Here is a 17,446-nt window from a genome sequence, read left to right on the forward strand (position 1 = left end):
CAGATCTTTTTTGTTTCCACTAGTATAGAGAGTTTTCTTTGGTTCAATAAAAGTTTTAGATCTTTTGTTATCCAAGGCTTGTTGTTAGGATAATATTTTATTTCTTTTTTACAAGACACTAGCTGTTCACAGAATTTTAAATACTCACTCACACAGTCATTCAGCTCATCCACACTATCACATGATATTACAGTAATACCACAATAACTATCATAACAATACGTTACCACAGTTTTGTGTTCTCGTACAATTCACCCGATCATCACCCCTCTCGTGGTGAATACCACAGATTACACAGGACTATCTAGTCTGTGGTGAGTACCAACCTTATTGTGTGCCGCCACATCAATTTTAAATCATTGAAATAGGTTGAGATCTGGATAATCATTAATCTGGTTCATGATCCGGGTCATAAATCTGGATAATGATTTAAATCATTTATTTTGGACAATGATTTAAATAATTTATTTGGATAATTATTCAAATAATTTATTTGGATAATGACTTAAATAAATGGATAAACGGGTCGGTAAAATTAAGCATTAGTTTCTCGATTCGGATTGCGCTCAGCACTAAAATTGGCCACGAGCAACTCGTGCCATCTGGCCACTGGCACCCCGGTGGCAACAACTTCAGCGGCTTCAGCTGCAGTTTCAGTTATCCGTCGGCTAAGTTCTGCTGTACAAAAAGGAGTAACATTAAATTAATCGAACTTGAAACTTATGTAACGGTATCAAAGAGGTGAGAACCATACAATAGGTGCTTGGTTTCAGTCACAGAGTCGACTTGGTGTGGGAACGTACTTATTGTTGTGTTTCAATGTGTTCCAGTTGGTTGTTTGGCTGAATTGTTATTGTTTTCATGTTGGAGTTGGGTAACTCTGGTGACTGGTGGGTGTCCCTCCCTGTTTTTTCCATTCAATTTTGTGTGTCATTTCTGCCTGTGAGTTTGTGGCGTTACAATGGGTAATAATAATACTAATAATACGTCTTTATTGTTCTCAAAATAGTGGCAATTTGCCATGTTACACATTTATAACAATACAGTAACGGAGAGCTGTGATTATCCCCAGGCCCAGACACCTGTCTGGGGATAATGAAAATTCGTTATCCCCAGACACCTGTCTGGGGATAACGATATTTCGTTATCCCCAGACACATATTTGAAACTCCGCTCTTTTAAACAATTATCCACATTCCAGAATATGGAATGTTTCCGAATGCACATAGAAGGAAAGTTAATAAAATATCTATAAAAACATAAAATTAACCAACATTAAATCAGTTGTTACTACCTAAACACAGTATGTGTCGACTTCTAAGTGGGTGTCATGGCCGAACGGTTTAGTCGTCTGCCCTGGGAAGTTTTACCAGAATCGACGTTGTGGGTTCAAATCCTGGTTCCGCCATTTATTTATTTTAAAAATTCCGTCTTCTTTTTACAGAACGTTGCAAGGGATAAATGTCCCATCCATCCTCCCCAGCTCTTTTTTTTTTTTTTTTTTGTGCGAGTCTATTCTTTTCTCCTTTTGTTTGACCTTTTGTTCCGTTTCTGAGCATGAATTTCTTTAAGAATTTTTTTATTTTTAAAAAAATTATTGTTTGTTTTTTTCTCCTCTATCTGACCAATTGGTCGCTCTCTGAATATTTCTGTTGGTTTGCTTTTTAATTATTTATTCTTTTTAGACACTTTTTGAGATCGGAGTGGGGACGAATATGACAATAATTTTGCTAGAAAATGGAAAGGAGCCGAGAGAGAGAGAGAGAGAGAGTTTAAAAAAAAAAAAAAGGTGGGGGGAGGATGGATGGGACATTTTTCACTTGCAACGTTCTGTAAAAAGAAGACAGAATTAAAATTTAAAAAAAAAAAAAAGTGTCGGAACCAGGATTTGAACCCACAACGTCGATTCTGGTAAAACTTCCAGGGCAGACGACTAAACCATTCGGCCATGACACCCACTTCGAAGTCGACGCATATTGTGTATATGTAGTAACAACTGATTTAATGTTGGTTAATTTTATGTTTTTATAGATATTTTATTAACTTTCCTTATTTCTATGTGCATTCGGAAACATTCCATATTCTGGAATGTGGATAATTGTTTAAAAGAGCGGAGTTTCAAATACATGTCTGGGGATAACAAAATTTCGTTATCCCCAGACAGGTGACTGGGGATAATGACAGCCGTAATGGAGTAGAATATAAGGCTTATGATAAGCTCATGGCTCATCGTGCTAAGGGAAATAACCCAAATATTCCATGAACTAATCCTACGAAAAAATACAGATCTCCCATTCTCTTTAAAAAGCTCTTATTACTAGAACTACGATACTCATAATGGATTGTTGATTGAAATCAGTTAAGTGTTGATACTGTTTTTATTGCTGGACGAACATAAATGGACTATTTGCGTGATGCCTGGATTCATGGTACTTTTAACCTCCCATAAATGTTCGTGGGTTGAAACCCCCATCACCGCTGCAAAATTTTTATTCTCTACTGTCTTCTGGCACTTTCCTACTCACTTCATCTCTTGTTGTTACCAACATAAGTGCCTGCTCCACTCACTTTTTCTGAATTAAAAATTCACCCCAAATACCAGAGCATACTCAATGTCTCAATTGTTTCTATGTTATATGTTTGTGTTGAGAATATTGGCTATTACTATTAAGCTTAATTATTGGCCAACTACCTTCGCGGAGTTGTGTGTGTTGGACCCGTGATCTCAAGTAGTCGGGAAGAGAGAGAACTCTAATAATGACTAGGGGTAGAGACGATATTTTTTGGGATCGTGGATAGCTCATACGGTAGAGTCACGCTCTTCCCGGCCAGGCAGAGTTGTCGTACCAGTAAGGTCACGGGTTCAAACCCCCATCACTGCCGTAACATTTTTATTCTCTATTGTCTTCTGGCTGGCACTTTCCTACTCACTTCATCTCTTTTCATAAATGTCCTCTACGTATATGGAGAATGCCCACTTCAGTGGAGACCTTTTCTCTACTACTTCCTATATTTTACCTATTGTGAACCAGTGGAGAAATCCATCACGAAAATCGGTTCAGAACAGGGCATACACACAGCCTTGGTTCAGAACGGTTTCCGTTCTTTGGAGATGCTCAAATAGATATAGAGTAAGAATATAGTAACGATAGCTGATTTCATGTAAAGGCAATCGAGAGACTAGAATTTCATGTGGCACAGTTGCAGCTTTGTCTCTCAGCTGTTATAATATCTAGTATATAGTGTAAAGAAAATCATGACAGCGATTTCATGTGATGAACACACACAGTCAAGTGTTTCAGATCCTTCGTCAACTCCAGTTCCTCGACATCCCATGCAAAGTAAGTGTTGGTTAAAGTATTAACGTCAGGAAGGCTTTGGTTTCAATTTGTGGAGTTTATTGAAAGCAAAATATAAAAATATAAAATTTACACGATGTATAATATTAGACACAGTAAAATATAGGAAAAAATGAAGGTAATGAAATCTTAAAATGTATCACCAAACATGCGAGTACATGCTATGAAGGAGAACAATAATATCAGCACGCAGTCCTCTGCCTTAGTAATCAGTTACCTGTATGACACAATAGCTTGCGGTTAGGCTATTGCTATACACACATATCGACACACACTGATGTAAGCCTATAGAGTGGCATCATTCTATTATACTTAATTAAATGTTGATTGAATATATATTTCTTTTCAATCCAGGTATATTTGCGGGAGACATTGTTTTGTTGTGAAACAGATAGCAAATATCGACGGGTCTTGTCAATCTTTGCCTCACAAATATGGATGGTGTTGGAGTTGAAGTTCTAGGACCAGGTTGGTTGTTGTTGTTGTTGTTGCCTTTGTTATCACTTCCACTACAACTACTACTACTACCAAACCCGCTACATGGGGGTGGGGGGGGGGGGTATGGTGAGAGGAGACTTCTTTTGATAATATAATTCAAATTAATTGATTTCAAAGAAAACCAATACTTTATTCTGAAGAATCTTCAAATTGATTATTAAAAACTTTTAAAATTAAAATTGAAAAGAAATAAACAACAATGGGTGAATGGGTAAGACACTTTTGTCTGTGGATGGCATGGCTTAATGGGTAAGACACTTGTGTCATTGGATGGCATGCCTGAATGGGTAAGACACTTGTGTCTGTGGATGGCATGGCTTAATGGGCAAGACACTTGTGTCTGTGGATGGCATGGCTTAATGGGTAAGACACTTGTGTCTGTGGATGGCATGGCTGAATGGGTAAGACACTTGTGTCATTGGATGGCATGGCTTAATGGGTAAGACACTTGTGTCTGTGGATTGCATGGCTTAATGGGTAAGACACTTGTGTCATTGGATGGCATGGCTTAATGGGTAAGACACTTGTGTCTGTGGATGGCATGGCTGAATGGGTAAGACACTTTTGTCTGTGGATGGCATGGCTTAATGGTTAAGACACTTGTGTCATTGGATGGCATGCCTGAATGGGTAAGACACTTGTGTCTGTGGATTGCATGGCTTAATGGGTAAGACACTTGTGTCATTGGATGGCATGGCTTATTGGGTAAGACACTTGTGTCTGTGGATGGCTTGGCTTAATGGGTAAGACACTTGTGTCTGTGGATGGCATGGCTGAATGGGTAAGACACTTGTGTCTGTGGATGGCATGGCTGAATGTGTAAGACACTTGTGTCATTGGATGGCATGGCTTAATGGGTAAGACACTTGTGCCTGTGGATTGCATGGCTTAATGGGTAATACACTTGTGTCATTGGATGGCATGGCTTAATGGGTAAGACACTTGTTGTCTGTGGATGACATGGCTTATTGGGTAAGACACTTGTGTCTGTGGATGGCATGGCTTAATGGGTAAGACACTTGTGTCTGTGGATGGCATGGCTTATTGGGTAAGACACTTGTGTCTGTGGATGGCATGGCTTAATGGGTAAGACACTTGTGTCTGTGGATGGCATGGCTTAATGGGTAAGACACTTGTGTCTGTGGATGGCATGGCTTAATGGGTAAGACACGTGTGTCTGTGGATGGCATGGCTTAATGGGTAAGACACTTGTGTCTGTGGATGGCATGGCTTAATGGGTAAGACACTTGTGTCTGTGGATGGCATGGTTTAATGGGCAAGACACCTGTGTCTGTGGATGGCATGGCTTAATGGGTAAGACACTTGTGTCTGTGGATGGCATGGCTTAATGGGTAAGACACGTGTGTCTGTGGATGGCATGGCTTAATGGGTAAGACACTTGTGTCTGTGGATGGCATGGCTTAATGGGTAAGACACTTGTGTCTGTGGATGGCATGGCTTAATGGGTAAGACACTTGTGTCTGTGGATGGCATGGCTTAATGGGTAAGACACTTGGGTCTGTGGATGGCATGGCTTAATGGGTAAGACACTTATCTCAAAATCTGTTCTGTGGGTTCGATTCCTGTCTGAGTCACAATTTTTTTTTACCTTCTTGCACAGAATATGCAATATTATAATGTCTCGCCCCCTTTTTTATTTTAAATATTTTTTTTCTCTCTTTTATTTGATTTCTATAAAACATTGCGAATTCCTCACCCATTCCATTATTCTTTTATTGTTCAAATTTTTTAGGAGAAAAAAAAAGGAAATGAATATCTCATTCAGAAACAAAAATAAATAACCATAGGCAACAAATAAAGTATATACTAAATAAATAGATTATTAAATAATTAAATAAATCTTGCATATTTAGAAAGCGATCAAGTGATCAATGAAACAATAATGGATATTTTTTTAAAATTGCTCATAAACAAAATAATCAAGGCAAAAAAGGAGAGAGAAACAAAATAAAAGATAAACTACCTAAGGAACACAACAAATAATCAGGCACAAAAATAAATAAATAAATAAATAAGTAAATATTATTGTTCTGAAACACAGAATGAAAGATAAGAGAAAAACATTTTTTTAAAAATTTGCTCAGAAACAGAATATAAAATCAAGGCCAAGGCAAAACCTAACCAAAAAAAAAAAAGGAGAAAAGAAAAAGAACTACCTGTCTCAGAAACAGGCAATTAATCCATGCACAAAAGAAAAAAACAAACAGAAAGAGAGAGAGGGAGGGAGGGAGAGGGAGGGAGAGATGAGAGAAGGGAGACAGAGGGAGGGAGGGGGAGGGAGAGATGAGAGAGAGAGAGACAGAGGGAGACAGACAGAGAGAAGGGTTTCAGAGTGTCTTGTTAAGAAACTGAACAAATAAATAATCATCAAACCCCATTCTCCAAATTATCTAAAAAGAAAAAAAAAAAGAAAAGACGAGGGAGCAGATTCCAACAAGTACAGCAAGATGAGAAAATATTGAAATGTGGTCTAGCCCACTCAACTCTACAGCCCACTCAACTCTACAGCCCACTCAACTCTATAGCCCACTCAACTCTACAGCCCACTCAACTCTACAGCCCACTCAACTCTACAGCCCACTCAACTCTACAGGCCACAAGGACTTCTACATGTTAATCTTATAATGTCCTAGAATATTTTCAAACAATGTGGAGCAGAAATTTTGCTTCATTGTTTTGGTAGTTATTTTCATCTCCGATTCGGATATGTTGTTGGATTTAGTTTTATGGAAGTGTTTGAATGAATTATATTACATATGAAGAGGACAGAATAGGAAATTTGAAATGGTAAGTTAGTGGACGGTTGAGGGACGGATATCGCCTAGGATTCACTGGTGACATAGTCAAACCCCCGACAACCATCCATTTCCCTAAAATAGTGGTAAGAATGAACAATAAATGTATGAGGTAGGTTGGTGATGAAATTTTAAATGGTAGATGGACTGAGGACCGATATGCTCATTAAAACAGTTTCTTACTGGTTAGTAAAAAATGTGGAATTACCAGTTTGACGTTTTCATTTCAAAATGTCAAAAACTTGCATTTTATTGATGTCATTTGACCTGGAAAAAAATTGGAGATGACAGCTTAGCACTGTATACTTTATGTGTCTTTAGCAGTCATTTGATATTAACTGATTTGAGACAAACATTACCACTGATATTTTTTCAGAATATTTTGCATTTTTCCACAACTATTTTGGCATTTTGCATACAATTTACCAGCCAAGCTTCTGTGTATAAAATCAGGCAGGCTCTGATTATTCATAGATGCATCTGTGTTTATTCATTGATGATTAAAAACAGACACATCTGTCAATAACGACAGCCATTCTTTTCGCAACCGTTCGCATACCCTTATAGAGGTTTGGTTGTCTCAGGTTATGTAAAAGCATTATGGGGGGTGGGTTGTCTCAGGTTATGTAAAAGCATTATGGGGGGTGGGTTGTCTCAGGTTATGTAAAAGCATTATGGTGGGTGGGTTGACTCAGGTTATGTAAAAGCATTATGGGGGGTGGGTTGTCTCAGGTTATGTAAAAGCATTATGGGGGGTGCCAATAACTTTTAGCTCCAAACAATGGGGTGGCAACTCAGAAGGGTTCAAGGATTGGAGAAATTCAACTAGATGGTGGACATCGGTTGGCTCCATAAGAATATCCATAGATGTATACTGTGCAGTACCAAGTATAAGCTGAAGTAACTTTGTACTGATGGCGTTAATGTTATCGTTTTGTAGTGACAAGATTGACCTCTCAAAAATCTAGGGTGTGTCTTTAAATCAACCATTATGAAATTGACCTAAATTGAAAAAAAATCCTGATGTCTGATATGGGAATTGTGACATGATAACAAACTGATAAACTGGCTAATTTTCATGGCAGAAAGCAGTCTGGTTTTCCCTGAAGAGAACACACATGCACTATTATTATTACTTTTGAGTAGAGTTTGAAGCAGATCAGTTAAAAGAGAATCATTTTCAAATTATTTTTTACCCATACAAATAAAATAAGGAGAAGAAACATTTTGATTTTCTGACAGTTTTGAGACCATCGATTTGAGGTTTTAGAGATGGGAATGAAATAGACAGTTTTTAGAAGATAATTTGGATTATCAATGCTTTTCATTCTATTTTTTCTTCTTGACTAAATTCAACCAGTTTTTACTGTATGGTTTCTTTTCCTAGAGTCTGCTGGAACCTTTGAAGCACAGTGTGTTGTCCGTGACAATGGAGTGAATCGTCTTGGCAGAGTGGACCTAGATTCAGGAGACACAATTGATGAAGTAAGAAAGGATAAATTGATAGAAATAACCATGCCTATATCATTGATTCATTCATCCAGGGTTTAAGCACACTTAGCTGTCTCCATGATAATCTGAACATTTGATTACCGGTCACACATGCTACCATTACACCACAGAGGCTCCCGATAGTTGGAACACTTTTTAATGATTATATTCTTCACAAGGGTGCGCATTTTACACTGTGAACCCTCGCTTGCATCAAACAACACATACATTGAACACACGTTGCATCAAACAACACATACATTGAACACACGCTTGCATCTAACAACACATACATTGAATACACGCTTGCATCAAACAACACATACATTGAACACACGCTTGCATCAAACAACACATACATTGAACACACGCTTGCATCAAACAACACATACATTGAACACACGCTTGCATCAAACAACACATACATTGAACACACGCTTGCATCAAACAACACATACATTGAACACACGCTTGCATCAAACAACACATACATTGAACACACGCTTGCATCAAACAACACATACATTGAACACACGCTTGCATCAAACAACACATACATTGAACACACGCTTGCATCAAACAACACATACATTGAACACTCGCTTGCATCAAACAACACATACATTGAACACACGCTTGCATCAAACAACACATACATTGAACACACGCTTGCATCAAACAACACATATATTGAACACACGCTTGCATCAAACAACACATACATTGAACACACGCTTGCATCAAACAACACATACATTGAACACACGCTTGCATCAAACAACACATACATTGAACACACGCTTGCATCAAACAACACATACATTGAACTCACGCTTGCATCAAACAACACATACATTGAACACACGCTTGCATCAAACAACACATACATTGAACACACGCTTGCATCAAACAACACATACATTGAACACGAGAGGAAGAGGACGAAGACATTTGGGTTGCTCCATTTTATTTTTTGAAAATATCAAATTAAGGGTCAGGCACTGGTGTAAGATAAAGATCTGAACAAGTGTGTATGAAAGGTGCCAGACAAAGCAAGAAAGAAATTAAGGATCAGGCACCGGTGTAAGATAAAGATCTGAACAAGTGTGTATGAAAGGTGCCAGACAAAGCAAGAAAGAAAATAGAAGAAAAAAACTATCCCAAAAAATCAGTCTACCTCAACTGGGGATCGAACCTCAGACCTTCTGATTACCGGTCAGATGTGCTACCATTACACCACCGAGGCTCCCGATAGTTGGGACAATTTTTATCAGAAGGTCTGAGGTTCGATCCCCAGTCGAGGTAGAGTGATTTTTTTGGGATGGTTTTTTTCTTCTATTTTTCTTTCTTGATTTATCTGTCACTTTTCATGCACACTTGTTGAGATCTGTATCGTGCATTGATTTTTTGGGATGGTTTTTTTCTTCTATTTTTCTTTCTTGATTTATCTGTCACTTTTCATGCACACTTGTTGAGATCTGTATCGTGCATCGATTTTTTGGGATGGTTTTTTTCTTCTATTTTTCTTTCTTGATTTATCTGTCACTTTTCATGCACACTTGTTGAGATCTGTATCGTGCATCGATTTTTTGGGATGGTTTTTTTCTTCTATTTTTCTTTCTTGATTTATCTGTCACTTTTCATGCACACTTGTTGAGATCTGTATCGTGCATCGATTTTTTGGGATGGTTTTTTTCTTCTATTTTTCTTTCTTGATTTATCTGTCACTTTTCATGCACACTTGTTGAGATCTGTATCGTGCATCGATTTTTTGGGATGGTTTTTTTTTCTTCTATTTTTCTTTCTTGATTTATCTGTCACTTTTCATGCACACTTGTTGAGATCTGTATCGTGCATTGATTTTTTGGGATGGTTTTTTTTCTTCTATTTTTCTTTCTTGATTTATCTGTCACTTTTCATGCACACTTGTTGAGATCTGTATCGTGCATTGATTTTTTGGGATGGTTTTTTTCTTCTATTTTTCTTTCTTGATTTATCTGTCACTTTTCATGCACACTTGTTGAGATCTGTATCGTGCATCGATTTTTGGGCACCAAATCTTTTATGTTTTGAGAGGAAAGGTTTTATTGTTGGCCAGAAATTTTTGTTTTTTTTTTCTCCTTCCAACACATCTATCAAGAAAATATTTACGAAAAGATTTCTTTTTTAGTTTTGCGACCTCATTTCTGATCTCTTTAAAATGTTCCTAGCTGATTTGACTTTTCTCTTTTAAATATTTATTGTAAGCCATTGTTTATCTATATAGTATAGCACTTTTGAGCTCTCTATTCGTGTGAGGCACACCTTTTAATTCTTGATATGTTTCTTTTATTGGCGCATGATTGTATGGCATTCAACAGATCTTGTAGAGGTCATTGACATCAGAATTTTGTTCATATTTGATTTTGTTCATAGATGTTAAAATTTCCAAATAGTTTTCATAAGTTTCTAATTCAAAGTTTTAAAAATCGGGATTCGTCTTTTTAATATTTTGTATTACTGATACCTTCTCTTTTTAACATATTGAAATTAGGTTATGAAAATCACTCGCCCGGGTACTAAAATTTACATTGTCACAGATTTCTGGTTGATATGTTAAGATTACATCAACAATCGATGGGTTGTTTACATTTTAAAACAATGTGCCTGTATTCACTTGATTTTTCATGTCAAAAATGTGCCTGTATTCACTAGATTTTTCATGTCAAGAATGTGCCTGTATTCACTAGATTTTTCATGTCAAAAATGTGCCTGTAAATTCACTAGATTTTTCATGTCAAGAATGTGCCTGTACTCACTAGATTTTTCATGTCAAAAATGTGCCTGTATTCACTAGATTTTTCATGTCAAAAATGTGCCTGTATTCACTAGATTTTTCATGTCAAGAATGTGCCTGTATTCACTAGATTTTTCATGTCAAAAATGTGCCTGTATTCACTAGATTTTTCATGTCAAAAATGTGCCTGTATTCACTAGATTTTTCATGTCAAAAATGTGCCTGTATTCACTAGGTTTTTCATGTCAAAAATGTGCCTGTATTCACTAGATTTTTCATGTCAAAAATGTGCCTGTATTCACTAGATTTTTCATGTCAAAAATGTGCCTGTATTCACTAGATTTTTCATGTCAAAAATGTGCCTGTATTCACTAGATTTTTCATGTCAAAAATGTGCCTGTATTCACTAGATTTTTCATGTCAAAAATGTGCCTGTATTCACTAGATTTTTCATGTCAAAAATGTGCCTGTATTCACTAGATTTTTCATGTCAAAAATGTGCCTGTATTCACTAGATTTTTCATGTCAAAAATGTGCCTGTATTCACTAGATTTTTCATGTCAAAAATGTGCCTGTATTCACTAGATTTTTCATGTCAAAAATGTGCCTGTATTCACTAGATTTTTCATGTCAAAAATGTCCCACTTCTTCCCGTTCTTTAAACTTGTTGTCATATTTCATATTGAAGTTCAGATCACCAGTCACCACAATATTGTCGTGTAGTTCAGTTCCTTTATCAATCAATTGGTCTATGAAACAAGTTTGTGACATTGCACAGGCTTTGATGTAGTTCAGTTCCTTTATCAATCAATTGGTCTATGAAACAAGTTGGTGACATTGCACGGGCTTTGATGTAGTTCAGTTCCTTTATCAATCAATTGGTCTATGAAACAAGTTTGTGACATTGCACAGGCTTTGATGTAGTTCAGTTCCTTTATCAATCAATTGGTCTATGAAACAAGTTGGTGACATTGCACGGGCTTTGATGTAGTTCAGATCCTTTATCAATCAATTGGTCTATGAAACAAGTTGGTGACATTGCACTGGCTTTGTAAAAAGCAAGAATTAATCATTTTGTGCCCTCCATGGACACTTCGTAATTGATGTTTTCTAACCCACTGCCGTCCAGATCTGTTCTTCACCGGTACACAAGGTCCGATCTAATCCAAGTTGCTATCCCCCCTCCTTTATTATCACGGTCGCATCTTTCCAGTTTGTATCCGTCCACTGTAAAGAGGGCGTTTCTAAATGTTTTATCTATTTTTGTTCCAGATATAATTAGAAAGTCTGTTCAGCTGTTTGTCAAAATAGTCTTTATTTCATTAAATTTGTTTTCTAAACTGTTGATGTTGATATGGCTCATTCTTAAATTAGTAGCTGTTTTCTTTCTTGCTGTTCGAAGTTCATTAAAAATACTGTTCTTGTTTATGTTCTGGTGTGTTGAGATATTTCTGTTTGATATTTTGCAAATTTGATTAGTGTGTTGAAATGGTGTGGTTGGGTATGGAAGGGTAAGGTCACTCTGGACAGTGGGTGGGGATGGAAGGGTAAGGTCAGTCTGGACAGTGGGTGGGTATGGAAGGGTAAGGTCACTCTGGACAGTGGGTGGGGATGGAAGGGTAAGGTCACTCTGGACAGTGGGTGGGGATGGAAGGGTAAGGTCAGTCTGGACAATGGGTGGGAATGGAAGGGTAAGGTCAGTCTGGACAGTGGGTGGGGTTGGAAGGGTAAGGTCAATCTGGACAGTGGGTGGGGATGGAAGGGTAAGGTCAGTCTGGACAGTGGGTGGGTATGGAAGGGTAAGGTCACTCTGGACAGTGGGTGGGGATTGAAGGGTAAGGTCACTCTGGACAGTGGGTGGGGATGGAAGGGTAAGGTCAGTCTGGACAATGGGTGGGAATGGAAGGGTAAGGTCAGTCTGGACAGTGGGTGGGGTTGGAAGGGTAAGGTCAATCTGGACAGTGGGTGGGGATGGAAGGGTAAGGTCAGTCTGGACAATGGGTGGGAATGGAAGGGTAGGGTCACTCTGGACAGTGGGTGGGGATGGAAGGGTAAGGTCACTCTGGACAGTGGGTGGGGATGGAAGGGTAAGGTCACTCTGGACAGTGGGTGGGGATGAAAGGGTAAGGTCACTCTGGACAGTGGGAGGGGTTGGAAGGGTAAGGTCAGTCTGGACAGTGGGTGGGGATGGAAGGGTAAGGTCAGTCTGGACAATGGGTGGGAATGGAAGGGTAAGGTCACTCTGGACAGTGGGTGGGGATGGAAGGGTAAGGTCACTCTGGACAGTGGGTGGGGATGGAAGGGTTAGGTCACTCTGGACAGTGGGTGGGGATGGAAGGGTAAGGTCACTCTGGACAGTGGGTGGGGTAATGGAATTGATAGGAGGGTCATGTTGTGTTTCTTTCAAGGTTTTGTCTTCAATTACGTCAATAACTGTTAACACAGACTGCAGACGTTCGGGGGTCGTTTTTTGTACGGTTTGTTTTCAATGTGAATATTGATTGGCCTTTGTTTGCGTGTTCCATTTTGACTACAAGTAAACATTACCTGCCAGGTATGCTGAGATTTGAGGTGATCTCAAACCAACTACTTGATGGTATGCTCTTTGAATCTACATACATATCCATTGTCCGACCGAAGCAATGATAAAAATCCGTCTTGATTTGGTTGCACCGTAAAAAAACGTAATTTCCCTCCGACCGTGGATGATTACCTGTCACAGTCGTCTCAGTCTGGCCGGCTGATTTGTTGGTTTTATCCATTCGGCTAATTTGTTGGTTTTATCCATTTTTCGAGAGCAATACCATTTATATGAGACTCTCCTATCAAGAACTGATTCCATCTAAAACCTTAGAGTACTTTAGACAGTTTGTATACAACAACTTTTATGGAAACAATTCTTTTCAAATATTTTATATTTTGTTGACAAGTGCTTATCCCAATAATTTTCATGAAGACATGCATTCGCCATCGGAGGTCGGGTTTGAAAAATATTTGTGGCTTTGTCAAACTTGAACCAACCATCTTTATTTTTGGACAGTAAAGAGGATAATGATAGCTGACACTTTTACCTGAATCTCATTACAATGTAACCATTCGCTTTCTTGATATTTACCAACAAAATGCAATGTAAATGTACGTTTTATTACGTTACATCCGAAATGATTTCTGTTCTTACCACACTGGCATCTTTCGGTGGTTCGTATAAAAACGTATCGGACCCTTTCCCACCCCATTAATTTATGAAACCACAAATGACCCTGTACTGTCATAATGGTCGCACATGGAGATTTTTCACAAAGTGTAATACATGGGTAGTGAGAAATAAATAAAGGCGTTTATGTCATACGCATACACATACACATACACATATATATAGAGAGAAAGAGGGGAGGGGGGCTGAAGTAAAATAATGAAAAGGAAAAGAAGTAACCTGAGTTCAATCTTAATTTGGGCTGATTCAAGGATTTTTTCTAGGGAAATCCGTAGTCGGACGGGCGTTGTCATAACTAACTACGAGAGAATGACGTGAATTGCTATGTTAATATCGCGGTATGTTGGCATCATGTTTGATGACTTTGACTTTTCACACTTGGTGGAACATCCAAAACAAAGCTTGTGAACATGAATCTGACACTATACACATTCATTTATTGTTTCTTTTTGTTTGCCACTTCTAGGGTCTTAAAGTTTTGAATACAGGAGTCATGCTCAGGAACATCCCGGAAATGTAAGTCAAATCTGTGTCCAAATTAGCGACACCGATCACGTTGCTGAGGACGAAGTGAACTGAAAAAAAACAAACAATGTTTATCGAGAAAGATTGTATGCCTAGTGGCTTTATTCGGCGCCATGTCAATCTAAAACCAAACAAAACATTTTCACCTGCAGTGTCCGAGTCGTTGAACGGTGTTGTTTGACCTGAAATGATCATGCCAATCCCAAGTTAAAGTTGTATTCCACCATGCTTCAGGTAGGGAGGCCAACAGTTTGAGAGCCATTCTCTCTGCCAAAAGTACTAGCAACAAATGCTTGCAATAAGCTTGCCGTCGTGACTGTTTTAAAATGATGTCACCACATCTGGGCCATTTCAAATGACAACACTTCTCTTCTCAGCAGTTTTAAAATCAAGTGGCCAAAACTTCCTAAAGGTGTTTAAGGATCACATTCTTCATCCTCGATGTCACGTTCATTTCCTGAATCCAAATGATACTCTGTTCACACGTGTCTTTGAACCTTTCAGAAATTGTTTCTGCTATTCCATTGGAGCTAGATTGCCAGTAATTGGTTTATTTTACATTACTAGCAGAGAACCTTCAATATTTGCAGAGAAATAAGGGCTATTAGGAGTAGGCGGTCATCTATTATACTACTGTATTGTATTTTTAGATTTGCCGGTAATTCTGTACTCAATGATAAAAACTTAACAATGGCTTTATGGAACAATGTTGATCCCAACCCTTTCTTTTACAAGATTAGATTAGAAATATTATCATTACTTGATAGTATCGAGAGAGATTTAAAATTATGTCATCATTTTTTCTTGCGGATGAGATTGTTACTTGGTATTATCAAGAGAGATTTAAGATGACGTCATCAATTTTTGTTGTGGATATGCTAGAATTGAGAAGAATAAATTATAATCCCAATGAAAGTCACACGTCAAAAAGGACCGAGTATTTCGACCTGGCAGATTTTCTTCATATTAATTGGAGTCAACGGACGATAGAATTCGCCTGACAAAAAAAGGTTGCAAGTTATTCTTACATCAGTCTGTAAAAAATAGTTTTATAAATTTTCAGTGATGATAATCCTCCTTGGATCTGCAGAATTCCGGGATTTTAGGATTGTTTTCAGAAATGTTCCACTGTTTGTACCGTGCCAAACATTTTCCTCCAAGTGGTAGTTCAGCAAAAAAAAATTCCTCTTTTTTGACAAATTATCATTATCATCCCTAATTTTTAGACTTGCCAGGTATTCTAAGCTCCATGATAACAATTTTACATTGGCTATTGGGAACACTGTTGATCCCCAAGCTTATTTTGTCTATCATAGGGGATAACCTGCAATGTTTTCGGAGAAATAAGGCTGTCTTGAACATGCAGTCATCTGTTATACATATTATACGTATGGTGAAAATAAAATTAGATTGAGACGAATCTTTTTTGTGTCAACGGGTAATAGAAATAGAAATAGCCTAATTTTAAGAAAGGTTGGCAAGTTATTCTTATATCCATCTGTAAAAAATAGTTTTATCATTTTTAGATTTGCCAGGAATTCTGTGCTCGATGATAAAAATTTAAATGTGGCTTTACAGAACAAAGTTGACAGCCAACCGTATTTTTTAAAAGAAAAGATAAATTATTATTACTTGAGAGTATCAAGAGAGGTTTAGAATTACGTCATCATTTTTTGTTGTAGATGTGCTAGAATTGTGTAGAAGTAGAATCATTTATACTCACGCAATGAATGCCAACTGTCAATTTAGGACAGTATAATGACCTAGCACATTTTTAAAAAGTATTAATTTGAGTCAACGAGTGATGAAATTAGGCTGAAGTTTAGTAAAGGTTTGCAAGTTACTCGTATGTCAGTCTGTAAAAAATACCTTTTGCGTTTTGAAAGCAAGAATATCTGTAATTAGATGTTGCCATTTTCTATTTGACACTTTTCAACTGAATTGTCACTCATGATCACCTGCTGAATTTGTAGTCATGATAATGAGCACATTCCATTTGTAAATGTTTTCATGAAGATGTTACTTTGTTAAAAAGAAAATTAGTTTCTACGTGTGATACGACCAAGACTCATTGTGGCCAAACCTGTGGTAGTAAATTGCAAAGAGTCCGTGCTGCCGTGAAAACAGACCGTAACAATATGTGCATTTATAGAGGAAAATACCCAAAAATCTGGTACGGCCAAACAGTTGCCTAAAAGGAATCTGCTTTCTTACGATATGGCCAAATACATTCAGTTTTTTTGTAAGGTGACTGCCTTACGATGACCATTATGCCTTTTTTTGAGATTATGGCTGGATAAAGGCTATTTTCCCTATTTGAACCATTCCCCTTTCCTTACTTTTTCTTGTGTGCTTTACTTGTAAATCTAGAATTTTTTAACCATCTAATTTTTTTTCTTTTTACCTGTGTTGAAATGACCTAAATGTGCTGCATAAAGAAAATTATTTTGAAATCATTGGAGTTATGGGAGATGTTGGAGTTATGGGAGATGTTGGAGTTATGGGAGATGTTGGAGTTATGGGAGATGTTGGAGTTATGGGAGATGTTGGAGTTATGGGAGATGTTGGAGTTATGGGAGATGTTGGAGTTATGGGAGATGTTGGAGTTATGGGAAATGCTGGAGTTATGGGAGATGTTGGAGTTATGGAAGATGTGGGAGTTATGGGAGATGTTGGAGTTATGGGAAATGCTGGAGTTATGGGAGATGTTGGAGTTATGGAAGATGTGGGAGTTATGGGAGATGTTGGAGTTATGGGAGATGTTGAA

The 17,446-nt window shown here is 37.8% G+C and overlaps 1 protein-coding gene and 1 non-coding gene across 3 annotated transcripts in view; one reads left to right on the forward strand and one right to left on the reverse strand.

Moving 5' to 3' along the window:
* Nucleotides 1–627: 627 nt before the first annotated feature.
* Nucleotides 628–17,446, forward strand: part of LOC144959476 (uncharacterized) — a 24,862-nt gene continuing 8,043 nt past the window's right edge. Inside the window, exons 1-4 of one of the 2 annotated variants that reach the window (XM_078892083.1) lie at nt 628–741; nt 3,714–3,827; nt 8,061–8,158; nt 14,621–14,670. In XM_078892083.1, the coding sequence (XP_078748209.1) occupies nt 3,794–3,827; nt 8,061–8,158; nt 14,621–14,670 (182 nt within the window). In that variant the 5' untranslated portion in view covers nt 628–741; nt 3,714–3,793. The remainder of the gene's footprint in view (nt 742–3,713; nt 3,828–8,060; nt 8,159–14,620; nt 14,671–17,446) is intronic. The other variant, XM_078892082.1, reaches the window with a different exon arrangement.
* Nucleotides 9,339–9,410, reverse strand: Trnat-ggu (transfer RNA threonine (anticodon GGU)). The gene has a single exon. It is a non-coding gene; the product is annotated as a tRNA-Thr (tRNA).

The sequence above is a fragment of the Berghia stephanieae genome, chromosome 14, assembly GCF_034508935.2.
Source record: "Berghia stephanieae isolate SIO BIC M18660-M18661 chromosome 14, UCSD_Bste_1.3, whole genome shotgun sequence".
Lineage (NCBI taxonomy): Eukaryota > Metazoa > Mollusca > Gastropoda > Nudibranchia > Aeolidiidae > Berghia > Berghia stephanieae.